The 17,122-nt window shown below is 43.1% G+C and overlaps 1 protein-coding gene across 6 annotated transcripts in view; it reads right to left on the bottom strand.

Annotated features, from left to right (window-relative positions):
* Positions 1–6,758: 6,758 nt before the first annotated feature.
* The window catches only part of ARMC9 (armadillo repeat containing 9), a 69,369-nt gene continuing 59,005 nt past the window's right edge, over positions 6,759–17,122 (bottom strand). For 5 of the 6 annotated variants that reach the window (XM_075761317.1, XM_075761319.1, XM_075761316.1 and 2 more), the window contains 2 exons: positions 12,777–12,949; positions 6,759–9,398 (listed from right to left, as the gene is read on the bottom strand). In XM_075761317.1, the coding sequence (XP_075617432.1) occupies positions 9,376–9,398; positions 12,777–12,949 (196 nt within the window). In that variant the 3' untranslated portion in view covers positions 6,759–9,375. The remainder of the gene's footprint in view (positions 9,399–12,776; positions 12,950–17,122) is intronic. The other variant, XM_075761320.1, reaches the window with a different exon arrangement.

Below are 17,122 nucleotides of genomic sequence, written 5' to 3'. Positions count from 1 at the left end.
GTTTCTAGACAATCTCCAGCTGTAGCCCCCTAAGCCCAATGCCACAGGTCGCCCAGCGCAGCAGCTCTGGTTACCCCAGCAGCACCCTCCCTGTGCGCTGAGCAGCCCTCACACCTTCACCCTGCACAAACCATTTTACCCTGCTGCAAGAACACAAATAACACGACAGGATCACAAGAGTCACCCCTATCAACAACAAACGGGAACCTCAGATTAAATAATAAGGATTAAAGCAGGACTATCCCTAAAACTCACTCTCTACATTTTTGCAGCAGAACCCTGCCCAGTCCCAGCTGCCCACACCGCGGTGGGGCTCAGAGGCTGCCCCGCATCTCCCCTGCTCTGTCTCTTGCAACCTCCTTAACCTACCCTGAGGGAGGTGCAAAGCTCTCTCAGGCTGGAAGGAATTAAAATGAGACGACACTTTTAAACTGCCACATTTGCATTTGAGACAACCACCCCCACCACCCCCACACTCCCCGCCCCATCCCTGCACTGGAGCCACAAAGGTATTTCTCAACTTCTTTGTGATGTTCAAGAAGGTCTGAAAGTGGGTGCGGTGGTAAAGTTTCCATTCCTAATTCTTACCTTGTCTAGAACAACCTCAATTTCATATTGATTCAATCCTTACTGCACCTAGACTATTGTAAGACCTTCTCCATGGTTAAGAGCCTAACAGAAACTAATTGGTGCATATACACTTAAAGGCGTGCAGGTCAAAATCCAGATTTGAGCTGCTGTAAGAGAATCAGGGCACAAAAATGGCACTCAGTAACAAACCAGGGTGAAACACAGCTTTCTTGCCGATCTGGCTAACCAGAGCTTTTAGCTTCTTTGCTTTCCCCTTCTTTTTGTTTCAGAGCCCAAGTCTGCACAGAGAGCCGGGCATAGCAGCAGCGCGTGTTTGGGGCCGTTGCTGCTCTACTGCATCAATTCATGACAACACACAGAAGAAAAGCTCTTCATAATTAAAAAAGTGATATCCTGTTCCTTAGGGCTGAAAAGTCAGTCCAAGCCTGACTTGGAAGAGCTGCTGCAGTAGCAGGAACCTTTGCTGAAGTGGTGAAAAGGGAGCATCACCTCCCAGTGCAGTTTTGCTTTTTGATCCAGCCCCAGTGCACAAGGGAATGACCAACAGAGCAGAGATGTTGGGGGAAAAGCCTTCCCCAGAGTCCCTCACGGCTGGAAGCACAAAGGACCCCCCCATCCCTGGTACCCAGTACTGCAGGGTGTTTGGGTATCCCTTCCTCCTGATTCAGCTGAGGATTTAAAGGTGCCTGGTGGGAACTCCCTGGAGATGGAGCAGATGACCAACAGCCCTCACTGTGTATGCCACATCCTCTCAGATCCCCCCACAAGTGTTAAGGAATTTCTACTCTCTCTGTAACTGGCCTGTGCCCAGTAACTGGTGCCAGCCCCGCACCAGCCCCTGCTGCCATCCGTCCAGAGCCCAGCTGTGCACCAGAGGAACTGAAGAGCCTCTCCTGAGTCTTACTGTGCTTCTCCCTGTAGCACACTATGGCCTCACCACTTCCACACAAACAAACACACTTGCACCCTGTCCTGGTTTTGGCTGGGACAGAGTTAATTTTCTCAATAGTAGCTGGGACAGTGCTATGTTTTGGATTTGGGACCAAAACAGTACCGATAAGGCAGGGATGTTTTAGCTATTGCTTACACAGTGTGAAGGCCATCTCTGTTTCTCACGCTACCCTGCCAGCGAGCAGGCTGGGGGTGCACGAGAAGCCAAGAGCAGACAGAGCTGGGACAGCTGACCCCGACTGGCCAAAGGGATATCCCCAACCACGTGGTGTTGTGCTCAGCAATTAAAACTGAGGGAAAGAAGGAGTTACGGTGTCTGTCTTCCTAGGTAACGGTTATGCATGATGAAGTAAATGTTCCTGCTTTCCTGGAAATGGCTGAACACCTGCTTGCCCGTGGGAAGCAGTGAATGAATTCCTTATTTTGCTTTACTGGCACACACAGCTTTTGCTTTACATATTAAACTGTCTTTATCTCAGTCCACGAGTTTTTTCACTTTTACCCTTTCGCTTCTCTCCCCATCCCACTGGGGAGGAGCAAGTGGCTGTGCAGGGCTGAGCTGCCCACCAGGGTTAACCCACAGCACAGTAACACCCCCTCCATCATCTCCAACGCACCGAAGCAAGGATGTATTTCCCCAGGAGCTGATTTCCTAGCAAGGACAGAGTATTCCCAGTACAAACCACACACGCAGCCCAGAGGAAGGTCATTCAAAGAAACACGTGGGCAACACCAGTAACCCTGCAAAGCAGCAGGACCAGTCAGCTTCACAGAAGATAAGGCAGCCTGCAACATGCTGCTTTGCCCAGCGCAACAGCCAGTGTTGTGAGAGAGGCAAAATATACTGCCAGCTCATCTAGCAACCTGCTGTCCCATTCCCTTCACCCAGGGATGGTTTGAGAGGCATCTAACAACCACAGAGGTCTCACCGTGTGCAATGTAACACTTCAGTGACTGACTTGCCCTAAACTGTTCTCCTTAGGAAATGGTTTTGCACAAAGTCCTGGCGTCAGAAGGCAGAAGGTAAAGCTAATGAGAAATGTTAATCAGCCCTAGCACAAAAGGAAGGAGATTCCTGCATAATAGCAGAGATGGAAAAGCTCTCCATTGGGATCAGGTCTGTGCTGCAGGAAGAGGCTGTGGTAGCAGTGCAAGGAAAGGGGCTACAGCCAGCAAGCACCAACTATTCGGCCAATTTTCAGAGAGCTTGAGCTGGGGACAAGCACCTTTCAAAGCTTCCTTTGCCTCTGTAATGCACAAACATGATCCAGCTCTATGGAATAATTCCCATCACAGGAAAAAATAAGGCAACCCCCCCCAACCAAAACAAAACGTTAGAGTGAGGGAAGGAAGCAGAGGCAGGAAACTACAGGGATGCTCTGAAGAGAGGCCACTGCTGCAGGATAAAAGGGCAGATTTTTATGCATGTGCTGAGATGAGAGGCAAATTCTTCTGAAACTCCACATTTAGGCACCCAAACAAAACAATCTGCTTTCCATGAAAGCTCAAACCATTCCCTGCTGCCATCAGAGAGTGCTTGTGGAAAACTAGCTGCCTCCTCACAGCCACTCCAGTGAGTCAGTTGAAATACCAGCAACAAGTAATGAAAACAATGAGACTTACAGCAAGGATATCTCTTTTTTCAGATTGGATTCCACAAACTTGTTGTTGTTACCAGAAACGTGTAAGATCATGTGGGTTTGTTTTGGTTAAAAAGCCTTGGTCTCTGCCCTATGCATGAACATGACCCAGGAGCTACAACACCCCACTGGGACACGAGATGAGATTGATTCTCATTGCTGCTATTTCTGGGTGACTTGGGAAGTGACAGACAATTGCTGACACTGGCTTCTGCTTTAGTTGCCATAAACGTGGTTTCAGAGAACCTTGGAAGCCCCAACAAGATTTGTGGAAGTTCACAAGCACCAAGACCCACCTTCCTGCAATGCTCAGCAAAGCTTTGTGAAAACCCACATCCTCACCACCAGGAGCTCCCTGGCATGGAGCTTTTGGTGCAGTTAGTCAGGATGGAAATTTGGGTTCTTTCAAAGAGCCCAGTTTCCACAGGGGTTGAGGATGGAAGGGGCTTAATCGAAACAGAACTGTTTTCCTGAAGTCCCAGAGCTGCCTCATTTCAGATCCCAGCTGCTAACTTGGAAGAGGAGGAAAAAGAGAGGAGCCAGTTTCATGGAAAATCATGGTGGGCCATGATCTGCTGAGTTAACAAAAAAAAAAAGTTATCTGCTTAATAGAAGCCAGTCCATTAGGATTCAGCAAATTCAATCCAGGGGGAAAGCAGCTGGAGAAAAGGGTAAAAATTTCAGCAAGACACGCTGCTTGACAAAGAATTCATTTGGTGCTAATGGTCCTGCTTCTTGCTACCAACATGAACCACGTTCCCAAAAGGCAGTGCATGAGCAGCCATGAACAATAAAGTGATTTGTTCTCGGGAAGCATTCAACCTCTGCCAACAGTCAACCGGATCCAGACAAGGGCTAGAGCAGTCAGACCAGCACATGGCAAACCAAATGAGGAACTGTATCACTTGGCACAGAGCTGCTATTTCCAGCACTTACATCCCATCCTCACGTTAGCTCAACTTTTTCACTCTTCAGAGGAGGAGGACTATGTGTCTATAATGAAATCTGGGTCTACAAAGGCCAGAATTTTTTCTTGAGATCGTAGAGGGAGGTGTCCTTACCTTGTAAAATCCCTTAGTGGGTGGTCTGATTTTCAGATGGCCACAGGATTCATAGTTGTCAGCTACAGCTTAATATAAAAGGTACCTTTAAACATCTGCAGGATAAACCTCATTGCTTCAGGTAACCGCTCATTTTTGTCCTGTTTAGTCTTTTACTTAGCAGAATTAGCTCTCAGCATCATTAAAAGAAAAACAAATAAATAGAAGTAACACTTTAAAGACTTTTAAGATGAAAACCAGGAAGGCACACTGGAAATAATTTTTAAAATTAAACACAGTGCTAGGTCACTCACATTCAGAGTGAGCCAAATAACTGACACTCCCTGAATCTGTGGGCTTAAAATCATATCAGAACATCATTTCCCATATTTGAAGAAGATAAGAACGAAGCAAACATTTAATGCCGTCACCTGGATTTCTTACTGTTTGTATGAAACATATTAACTTTCACTGCAATAAATTACTGCCCTAGTTTCTTGGAAACTTGGACAATACGCCAAGGACTGCTGAGAGAACTTGTAATAAAAGGAAAACATGTTCCAGAAAGTTATTAGATGTCCCAGGGTGTGCCACTCAGTCTGTTGTTTGGAGAGCATCAGATCCTTCAAGAGCGGAAATTTGGATCGTGGTCCTGTAACTGAATACAATGCCCTTCCACTGCAGGGTAGAAAGCAGCCTGGAGCTGGGAAGAAAGTTGCTCTGAAACATCAGATCCCAACCACTGACAAGATGCCAGGCGAGAAGAATTACTGTTCTGATAACACAGTAGGACAATGTTCTATGTTCTGCACCCAGAAGTTGGTTTCTTTTTAAAATCTATTAGCAGCAAATTCCCATGCTGCTTGGCCAGAACAGTCTGGTCTTAAAGTCTGTTTTGTTGGCCTTGAAACATCTTGCTGTTTCTCACCCGTCAATAAATTCTCAAGAGTCCCACTCCTTTTCCAATTTATATGAATTGCTGAGGTTAGGAGAAGCCCACATGGCTTAGTTACAGAGGTATTTTGGTACTTAGTTCCCACTGGGGTCAGTGGAGGTTTGCAAGGCTACGCTTATGTCCTCTTTGCTAGCCATACCCATGCATCTCCTTGAGCTCAGCGCGCCACATGGCACAGCCAGGTATGTCCCAGGTGGCCTGCAGGGCTCACACACTCCTTGGTTAGATTACACTCACTGAGCAAGGTGCGCCTCCCAGCTCTCCAAGGGAAAGGACTTGTTCCAATATTGAGCCAATATTGAAAGCAAGCATGAGGATGGTCCAAACTGCCAGGAAGTTCTGGCTCAAAGATGAATTCAAGCCTCAAGTTAAAGCTAAGTCTACATGCGCTTAAATAGCTGGGAGGAAGGTAGCCTGTTTGCTTGTCTGCTACCACTACTCAAAGACGTGCATGAATGCAACACAGTGCTTTTTATCTCTATACTGTAACCTCCACCATTACTTATAAAGACTAGTGGAACTTCATTTAAAGGAAACAACTCAAAACCGCTGTCACCATTACTTATAAAGACTAGTGGAACTTTGTTTAAAGGAAACAACTCAAAACCACTGTCCCTCCCCGTCATGGCAATATTTTGCCTTCAGCGAACTTCCTCGCTTGTCTTCCCTTACACACTTAAATCCTCCGACAAATAATACTTCTGACACCAAACCAATGTCACTGGTGGCATCCCACATGCCTGGGCTCTCCTCATGAAAGATCGCGAACAATGAGTGGTTTATGCCTGCTTTGCAATGCTTCTGAGTAAACAATGCTACCTCTGCAGAGCCAGGCCAGGCTGAACAGAAGGGAGCTGTGTTTGCAACTCAGGTGGAGACAAAACTATTGGGGACAGAATTTGTCAATAATAAAGCACAGTGAAATGTAAACAAATGCACACCCTAAGAGTTCATGAAACCCCAAACAAACCTATCAAAGGGAGAAAGAAAAAACATATATCCTTTTAGAAGCGTTTTTACCTAGTCACTCATAGATAATTTTAAAGTGCTTGTACAGAACGAGCCCCCCATGCAAATTTAAATAGACATATGCAAGTTTATGTCTCTCATAACACTGTTCATAAAAAAAATCAGACTGAATACAGAGAGGTTATATCCAAGAAGCATGCTAGCACCACATAGCATTTTGGTCCCAGAAAATGTCCCTTGCAGATCCGGGTGTCATGTACAATAACTGTATTTGCTCATTGTAAACAAAAGGCACAGCCAGTTTAAGTACAGCCACACCGCTCTCATTCAGGCCGGCAATTTCCACTGCTCCCGTTATGAATTTACTGGGGTGGTGTTGTATCTAGCAGCATCCTCTGCATGGCATATACAAAAAATACCCAACAACTTTTAAGAGTGAGATGCAGAATTTGCTATGTGTGTGTTACTGACCTCTACCCAGGGACCTTTCGACCCCGAATAGTGGAGTCCTATTAACAATGCCAGAATCAGCATTTTTCATTAGCTTCAAAATCTTCCAACTGGCATCACAGGGGCTTTTTGTGAACAAGACAAAGAAAAGGAGGACATTACTTCATTGGTCTCTCAAATTACTGCTCAGCTGATAATTTATTTCTAAGCATATCCATAGTTTCTCTGAAGTATTTGGAAAAAAAAGTTTCTCAAGCATTAATATAAAAAGTTTCACAGTTCTCCAACTCTATACTCGCACTCCAAAACATCAAAGAGTTGAATATGGAAAAACGTACATACAGAGTTCTGTGTTGCAATAAACCTGAGTAACAAACAAACACACAAGCACCTACACTTCCGCTTGTTCCTTTCAGTCCAGTTCTACAAGATGCTTTTGTTTTTCACTAATCTCGATCTGCTGGAGGGCACCTACCCACCTCCTTCTAACTTTTGAGCTCAACTAATGGTAAAGCCAGTGAGGTTTTTGAGGCTTCCCCCCCCCCCAAAAAAAAAATAGTGTGCGTTTTTCAAAAGCTTCTCTGCACCTCAGAGAATCAGGTCTGCTCCAACATGAAACTCAGCACTGCTGCAAAATAAATAAAACTCAACTGCTGGAGCATTCTGTGTTATCCACATATGCAAATGAACATGCTTAGCACTTCAGTGTTAACAGCTTGGCCATTGATACTACATCCTGGAAAAAAGACAGCATTTCAGAGGAAAAAGAAAAGCTGCCTACCCTGGAAAACCACTAGGTGAGGTTTTATGGCTGTTTTCCACTACTGCCCTTTTGTGAACCGGAGGACATTTTTCTATTAATTGTGTTTAACAACTCAGAGAGGAGGTGGGTGAATCTAAGCACAAGTCAGAGATTTTCTGTTATTTCTTTGTCTAGCATGGAGATCTATGGGAAAGGGGCTATTAGGTGTCTAGAGTCACTTTATGCCCTATGTAGTTTGGGAGTCAAAGCAACACCTATACACTGCCTGCTTTGTGTTAGGCCTGAAGTTACCAAGCAGTAAATTGTAAGTTCCACATAAATATGACTAGATTTTAATTTGGGGGATTGGGTTTTTTCCCTACAAAAATCCTGATTCCAATTTAAAGTCTATTATCCAAAAGGGTTACATGAACTTGCTTGTGTGTGGGATCCCTTTCTGCAAACATCTGACACAGCGTCACTGATCTTGGTGGGTCTCGTGCCAACTACATCATGCGAGGAAATGGCCTCGGCTATTCAGTTGCCACAACATACCAAGAGGCACAATTCAAGGTCTCCACAGGAGTGTAAAGCTTCCTTCTGGTCCTGTGGAGATGACTGGTGGCTTTGCAACTCTTTACTCTTGGGGAAGGTAGTGTCACTATTGGAGTTGCTTTACCTTTCAGGCTGTGATCCACTTGTTTGCTTCTCAAGGTGAAACTCCCAACACAAAAGCCTTACCTTCTCCCTTTTTTGTACCTATTAAAGCTTTTGTAGTCTGCCCATGGCAAATACACTTCCTGCTTTTTGTGTGTTTCTGCCTCAGCGGCAGCCAAGTTCCAAGGTAAACCGCATTTCCGGAAAACCTGTTGCTGTTGTTCTAACAGCAGTGTCACATGAGGGGATGTTACTGAAAAGCCAACCCCCAGTGAAGACTTCAGCATTTCCTGGTCACTGTTAGGTTTGAGAGAAAGAACAAGCAGCACTAGCTTCATAATTCACTGGCAGAACTAACTGCTGTTTTTTTATTTAGTGGAAGGCTTTCTGGTCTCTCTTGCCTAGCCAACACTTCATATTCACTGAAGACCAGCACAAATTCCATAAAGACATAACCAGTCATTGCTCAGAAGTGAAGAACATAAAAAAGCAACGAAGACCAAAGAAGATTGTCCCCAGTCACACGTAAAGAGAAAGTTGCTTCTGATCTGTTCACAAAAACAAATTTCATCATTCCAGTGGAAAAAATGGATTATTCATTCCACAAATGTTAAAGAGCAAAGTTAAGAAATTAAGAAAAAAAACCAATGTAGGAATAAGGAACAGGAGTAATTGCTGCAAGTAAAGCTGCTGATCAGATCCTCAGAGCTGAGCACGGATGCTGCTGTGGGCACTGGCACAGTGTTTTTTCAACTGCCAGAGGTCAATCACAAGTTGATGGAATATTTTCTCTCCAGTCTCTGGTGACCAAATACAGATCTCGCTCCACATAAGACTGCTCCAGCCAGTGAGGATCTGCACATACAGCATACATTTTCCCTCTTAGTGCAGATCCTTTGAACACAGATATCTCCCAACTCATTCACACAGGCATAATTTTAAAAAAGCAAGTGGTGGGCTAGTTCAGCAAGCAATATGTAAACAAGACAGTTGCTTGGTCAGACTCCTGTCCTACAAGCCATCTCCAAAGGCCGTTTACTCTCGACACAGAATGCAGAGAGCAAGAGTTTCTTTTCAAGATGGCAATGTCACTTTAGAGTAAACTATTGGAGACATTGGGACTACATCCAGCTCACGTATCAGTCCTGGGCTGCTGCTGAGACCTTAAACTGTAGTAACAAGGCCCTTGTCTTAGCCAGCTTTAGAGGTGACAACAGATGCATCCCATCAGATAATCCCTGAATCACCGTGCAAGCCATATGCTGTGCAATGTCAATAACCTCACTCTCTTCTCAGTAGTTTGCCAGTAAAGCTCATTACAGGAAGCTGGCTCTGTTCTTCAACAATGTGACAGGTGATTCTCGAGGAAAGGAACTGTTGTCACTTCCTGTAGGACTGACTGCCTGCAGAAAAACAGCAAGAAAGGGTCTGTCAGCTGAAAGCAGGATTTATTACAAGACAGGAGCTGCCTGAGGGCAACACTTGTTCAACCTGTACAGTGACACAAACATCACAAAGAACATGCACAAAGGCACCTTAATTACTGATGTTGCAACTTAAAAATGCAGAATTTATTTATGGCAACCAGTTGTAAGGGGACGCTGAAAGAACTTGTGGAGGAACAGGGAGTCACCAGGGCCCAGTCACACTCCTGAAAAAAAAAAATCATTCATCATTCTTCTGGTAGAGATTTTTGTACTACTCTAGCTCCGCTGTGTCCTAGACAGAACTTGGTACATTGCAAACAGCTTTGTTCCAAACAGAGGAGCTTGGATCAGATATAGAGTAAGGAACGGGACAGATTAAACCATTCAGCCCACATGGAGCACACACGTGCAGTTGAAAAAGTCTGGATTTGGAGGTCCACCCTATATTCTAGTCATGCTGTCATCCCTGTACCAGCTAGGAAGTGGAATCTATGGAAAATCCCAGCATGGCTGGTTTTATTTGGAGGAGCTTAGTTTTGCTTTAAGGTAGAGCTTTAGAGCTCTGGCTAACACCAGTGGGCTACATCTCAGGCAGGAATCTGGCCCCAGGCCCATAGCTGCATGAAGTACCTGTACTTCCTCTGCATTCCTCAGGCATTCCATGCACTCCATGCTCCAAGAGGAGCAGTCCAGCTAGTTCAACTAAGTTTATGAAAAGGCAACTTATTTCCAGAAAATACACCTATAATAAATATTAAAAACAAGCTAAAAGTGTGTCTGTTCATGAGCACATCAAGTTAAGTACAATCAGAAACCCATCTTTTTCTTATCACGCCCAGCTGCTATAAAAATTTGTATTTCTCCAGAAATACCAAGAAATCCACAAACTAAAGACAGTATTCCACTGGGACAGAGTCTCTTGATATGTAAAAACCTACATAGCTATGCAGCAGGTAAGCGGGAGGCAGCAATTGCTGAAATCTACTGATTGCTGATATCTGTGCATCTGATACCATTTTTGACTTACAGATAAGTCAGCTAGGAAATTACAGGAACAGTAGCACAGAATGTTTCCCTAGGGAAACATTAGGGGCTCACCTGCTTCAGATGCTCCCCTGCACCTTTAAGTAACAGCTGGGAATTTAATTACCTTTGAGAACCTCAGGTTTGGACATAAATGCTTAAAGCCCTTCTTAATCTTTTGAAAATCTGGTCCTTATCACCTTCCTCTCACTTTTCCCCACTATAAAAACCTGTGTGAAAGGCCCTGCAAGCTGGAAAATAACTAATAGATGCTCTGTGACAGCAGACAAGAAGGCAGGATACATATACACAACGTGAGTGGAAGATGACTTGTCTGCAAAATAATTTCTTTGCTATTTTTAGCAGCAAGGTAAGAGTTTAACATTCAATTGCTGACAGCAAGTCTGTCTCACGGCACATGTGGCGAGACCCAAAACAACTACCTAGAACCCCAATAGAAAACTCGGGAGAAAAGGTAAATGGACACATAGTAAGATGTGATGCCCATTATACATTCAGCTTTAGGATGCACAGACACAGATAAGAGGTATATTCTAAGACAAATCCTATCCAATAAAAGTTAGAAGAGCTCTGGACTTACAAATTACATCTACTGAATCAACAGAGAACCCCAAGTGATGTAGAACCCTGATCACGCTCTGCTTTAATGCAATTTCAAAATAAAAGACATTATATACTATGCCACTGGAAAAAGAACTTACTCCAGAGCCCTGTGAGAGCAACATATGTATGCGGCATTTTTCCTAGGAGACACGCACCCAGGAGTATAAAGCTGCCTTGGAGAAACTAGACACATACTATACTTTTCTCTTCTTCAGCAGAGCTTCTCCTTTGCAATGGGCTACTAAATTGCTTTTGTAAATGAACTGAAACAGGAACCAGGGACAGACTGTCGGTGTTAACACCACATTCAGTCAGGACCTGTCACAGGAAACAGGAGGCACTGATGTCAATGGTAAAACACAGCGCACGTGCAGCAAAAGCAAAGCCGAAAGAGCTGGCAGTATTACCTAAGCTCAGGACTGTTCAAGGAAGTACTCTCTAGGTCAAAACCACCCTTAACCATCAAGGACATTCGCTTCCAATGCCTCACCCGTACTCCCTCAACAAAACCACCCCATTTCCCCACACATGCAACCGTGTGGAACGACAGTGAGTGAGCAACACAGAAGACTTAGGAAGCTCTTTCCAGCTCTGTTGCTGATATACTAGGTTATTTCAGTTCTCTGCGTTTCATTTCTTCTACCTGTAATGAGGAGCTAATGATATAAACATACTCAAATGTCTTGGAAAGGTTTGCAAGGTATTATGAGTTACCATGTTTTTAACATGGTTTTAACAGTTACAGCTAAAGAATAGAGCTGATGTTATATCGTGATCCAAAAAATCATCACTAAACCTCTTATGATACATTTGGAATAAGAATAAACTGCACATAGCTCTTGCCATTTTAATTGATGATGGATCCAGAGGTGTATTTGAATCCAGCTGGTCCTATCCACACTCCAGAGGAAAAAAACAAACTTACTCATTACTGGAGAATGCATCTTTCTTCCCCCTTTCCCCCAAAGAACCCCCACAGCTTTCACACGATACACATTTACTTTTGCATGAGCATCCGAGATCAACATTTCCACTTCACTGGGCTTGTGTTGGCTGGCTTAAAGCAAGTATCCACCCTTTCTTTCTAACCTCAAGTCACTGCCCTCCTCTCTTCTGAGCCCGCTGCAAAACTAGTACTGCTTAAACCTCCTCAGGCAACAACATATCCATATGGTTCTTAAGTACAAGTCTCCAGCAGAATTGATGATTGCCACAAGCCGCACACCATGTTTGGCCATCTGCTTACTAGGCTGCCCTGAGCCCACCTCCTGAACTGCCTAACATCTGGTCTACATTCAGTTGTAGTGTAGACACACCCAGGGATCCAAATTCAAGAGCATTAAACAAGTTACACAGCGGAGTGAACAAGTATCTAAAGAAAAGGAAAAAGTCTAAATGATATCTCGAGAAAGTCTAATCTGAGACTAGAAGCTCCCCCCCCCCCGAATTCTGAGAATTTGGGCCACTTTTCTCCACCCAGAGACAAGAAAAGCATGTGTGTCTACTGCTCACATGATAGCCTGGAAATAGGTGCAGTGTTCAGCAGGATATAATTACATGGTTGTACATCCTGCAGATGACAAGTACAATGTCATATACTCCTGGCACATTTGTAGCATACGACTTCATTCCTGGAGAGCTACTACAGCGCTCCCTCCTTTCCCACCCTAAGGGCTGACAAACAGAATGATGACTTTTTCCACTTACTCTGTCTGCTCCTTGTGGATGATCCCGAGGAGCTGGGACGGCTTGTTTGTTGGGGTCCAGACTGAGAGAACTGGGGGGCAATGGCTGGTATCTTTCCCTTTCTAGGGCTGGCACTCTGCACTTCAGGAGTGCGAGGGATCTTAGGTTTGCTGGTGAAGGCTGAGGGAAACTCGCTGTAGGAGGAGATGGAAAGGGTTAGCAATATATGCAGAAGTATGTATGTATCATAAGTCTGCAAGCAAACGAAACCTGCAGTACATGCTGTGACAAGCATGACAGACTGCTCAAAATTCATGGAGACTGCAAATGGAAAGGAACATGGCACCACAGGTACTGCCCTGGGACATGTACTCACTCCACAGCCTCTAAACCTGGCTCTATGGACCTGTCTATCCTACTCAAACCTGACTCTGGACAACAGGATTGAACAGGTTCTGTTAAGTCCCCTGCAAACAAGTAATAGATCTTTAGCTTGTTTTCCATTGTATTTATCACACATACAGACTCAATCTGAGGTGCAAAAACCATATAGATATCCTACAGCACAGGAATACATCCTTTTAGGGCACAGTCACTATTATTTCTCCCAGGTATAGGTGACAATCTTGGCAGACACAGGCAGCCTCCCTGGCTCCCAGCTATGATGAGATTTGTTGAACTCCCTGAAGGCTTTGTGTAAAGAGCAAAAAGCTGTGATGGCATCTATGAAATAAATTCCCTAGGCACACAGGTTCCTTGTTCACACTGAGAACATAAACCAGCTGCTGCTATTTCACAGTCTGCATGTACTGCAAGAATATCATTCTTTAAAATTTAGTCCGTTACTTTGTGGGAATACACTGTCCTTCCCTGCCCTCAGCATCAATACATTGTTTCCCAGGTACAAAAATAGAGGCTACCAGGAAATAGCTAGTCCCTAAAATAATTATGAATTTATATTCGTGTTTGCTCTAGTGAATCAATTTTCTGTTAAAAGGAGAAAAGGTTAAACTGAAATAACAGCTACATGAAAAAGTTCATCATATTTAAAAGGAAATAAAAGCAGAGCCAAAAGGCAGGAGATGGAAAAAGGTGCCATCTAAATGACAGGCAATTAAAATGGAAAGTCCCTGTGTTACTAGCTCCATCAAAAGAGCCCTTTGTGACGATCAGAAAGGGTGATTAGGAGGATTTTCAAGACATTTAATCTCCCCTCCTCCCTTGGGAATGCTGCTGAGTCAGTGCTGATTAGCCCTTCACCTTGCAGGGAGATCAGAGCAAGTGTTTATTTTGTATTTTAAATAGCATTAATTGTCTGCATTTTGCATATGTATATGCTAACTATTAAGGACAGAGACATGCTATTGGTCTGCAAAGAGCCATCTCTACAGCCCTCTGAGCATTGAAAGTATTACACTTCTCATTTCAAAGGAGGAGGTAGCAGATGGCAGCAAAAACATACTAGTAAGACAAAACCAAAAAAAGTAAGATTGGCTAGATAAAACCCCGAGCTGTGGATCACAGACATATTGCAGTATCTCTCTGTAAAATAGTTTCACTGATACCACTTGTTTGTCATTTTACTCACTGGTTCAAGAGTTGGATTCCAATTCACTCATAATCTTATGTGTACTGTGATATGCTAACATCGATAAAAAAGCAGGATCCAACAGCTTCACAGCACGTTTCGAGCCATAAGTGAGCTGCTTTTCCTTATTCAGCAGTACATAACAAAACCCCGGATCTGTATTCCCATACACTAAACAGTGTTTTTATAGCCGTGAACAATCTTTACAGAGTTTCACTGCAGTAACCTCGGGCAGCTGGACTATAAGCGCTTTGGAGACAAAGCAAAGTCACACAACCAGAGTCACTATACTTTACCAAAGAGAGAGAACACACAATGGTCACACAGGATGGCTTACATCTTTGCAAACTCTCCAGGAAAGGATTATATGAAATAAGCTGGTTGCAAACACTGTAAGGTTTTAAAAAATAAAAAAAAAATTTGAATCTGCTGTTTTTCTGACAGGATGAAGAGCAGATCTTGGTGTCCGTGTGCCCAGGTGTCACAGAACCACCTCATCTTTTATTACATCAATAAATTGGTTAAGATCAACATAAAAGACTGAATCCTCAGAATAAAACAGAAAACTGCTATTTGGCACTCTTTAGAATTTGATGAGATGAAGAAAGCACCGGCAAAATCTACTGTGGGAAAATGTTCCATAGCATTTACGTCAAGGTGTGGTAATTTGAGAGCAAGTGCTCAAACAAAAACACCAAAATACAACCAAACAAAAAACAAACCTACAACAAACTCACACAGAAACTTACATTTGCATTGAAAACAAAGACGACTTTTTTTATGGAAAATGATTTCCATTTTTCAAAGTAAACAAGTATACAACAGACTGACACTGGGATCAGAATAATCAACCTGGAGATGTGACAGGACTTAAACATACAAAGATGAGTTAGACCATTTTCTCCAAGAGAACTACACTTGGACTTTTGGCCATTTTTATCAGATTATCAGAAAAGCAAGACAGTTAGAGACCTAAGAAGGTCCTGCAGAGGTTAAACTCTTTATCATGATGATATTGGACATAGTCACAACAAAAAAAAAGAAAAAAAAAGGTCTTTTTTCAGCCAGCCACAATTGTTAACTCAAGTCTATTACAAATTTATCCTTGATTAGCTAAAAACTCAACAGATCTATATTCTAACATGATCAAAATGCAGCAGGGAATAGCAATGCAGGGGCAGTTGCCAGTCTGATATGCATCAGCTAGAACAATCATTTGTTCCTGTGAAAATAAAACAACTGCAACAGGCATGTCACTACTTGGGCCTCATACTTCTCTCAGACTGATTTAGTGTAATTTCACTGATCTCTCTACAGTTAAATTCCCAATTTATACTGCTAAGGAAGATGGGAAATAGCAGTGACCCCTTCATCACCACAACTCAGCCCTCTTTCTCATACATACCTCTTCAAGGAAAGTCTTAGTATTTGCCTAGTAGGAAGGAGTCATCTCTTACAGTGGTTAACACTGTCCAAAGCAGTGATTTATTCGCTCTGTTTGTTTTGCAAACAAAAAGTATGCTTCCAAGAACGAAAGAATGAAAAGGCAGGTCTGGCTATTGCAACACCAACATATTAACAAAAGACCCTTGATACAGGAAACCCTGTGTTCGCTTGGACTGTGAATGGCTACATTCCCATATCCGTAACTCAAGGCTGCATTTGTAAATACAAATTACTGTACGCATGCTTAAGAAGCATGCAATGAAAAGATATTATCATCTTCTGCAGGATACCGCACCTGTGCCTTCAGCTGAAGATCCAGTTACTGAGATTTAGATATAAGTTTATGAAGAAAAATTAAAAATTACTGGGGATACATCTTTTTAATAATAAATTGTGACTGTAGCGAAGCAAACCCTCTCACCAAAGTAGGGGACAAGATGCTGCCAATTTATGACTTCTTGCAAGCCAAAGCCTGAAAAAAATAAACTCTTTGCGTCACAAAGCAAGCAATTTGGCCGTAAAATTCTTATGATCTATTTGTATTTGTAGTATGTGCTTAGCTACTGTTAGGACAGGCAACAGAAATAAAACCAGCAATGCTGGGATAGGGGTATGACTACTAAGCACTTCAGCTGCTAACGAGTAATAATTTGTTGACAATATATAATTTCTCAGATCTCACCATGGAAACAGCACAATTGGGAAAAATAAACAAACAACAAAAACCCCATACCAAACACCCCCACGCACCCCTGAAATCATACACAGGCATCTGTAGGCCAGAAGGAAACAAAACTTTAAGCAGAGAGTCCAGTTTTCAGAAGCGCTAGAGCTTTAACTGACACAAACAACTAAGCACTTCTGAAAAATCGTATCCATAAGAGTTAGTAAAACCTTTCCTTTAACACATCTCCACCCATTCTGTGTTTTACTTCTGGAATGTACTTGCTTTTAAAATTTCTCTACACTCACTGTTTAAAACTTGGCCCAATCAGATTAGCTATAGGAAAAAGCTGTTAATGTCTGAAGGACACATGCGGGCCCTGAAAAAATGGTAAACCTTGGTCCAATTGCTAATGAATTCCTAGTTCTCATCCAAGATATAACATCACAGTCTTACATATGACAAAGGCTTCATAGACTACTCCAGGTATGAACAGGAGAAGGAGAGCAAGATCTTTCATCTTCTTTTAACAGAAATTGTTTCAAAGAAGAGTTGAAACCCATTGCTGTGAGAACTCAATTGCCTGCCTTGTTATACGTGTCTAGTGGATAAAATCAGGGACTCCGGTCAGCAGTGCTAACAACTCAGCATGTTTAAACACTCTGAATC

Source organism: Balearica regulorum, chromosome 9 (assembly GCF_011004875.1).
Source record: "Balearica regulorum gibbericeps isolate bBalReg1 chromosome 9, bBalReg1.pri, whole genome shotgun sequence".
Lineage (NCBI taxonomy): Eukaryota > Metazoa > Chordata > Aves > Gruiformes > Gruidae > Balearica > Balearica regulorum.
The sequence above is the reverse complement of the archived record's forward strand: the minus strand, read 5'-3'. Positions and strand labels throughout refer to the sequence as shown.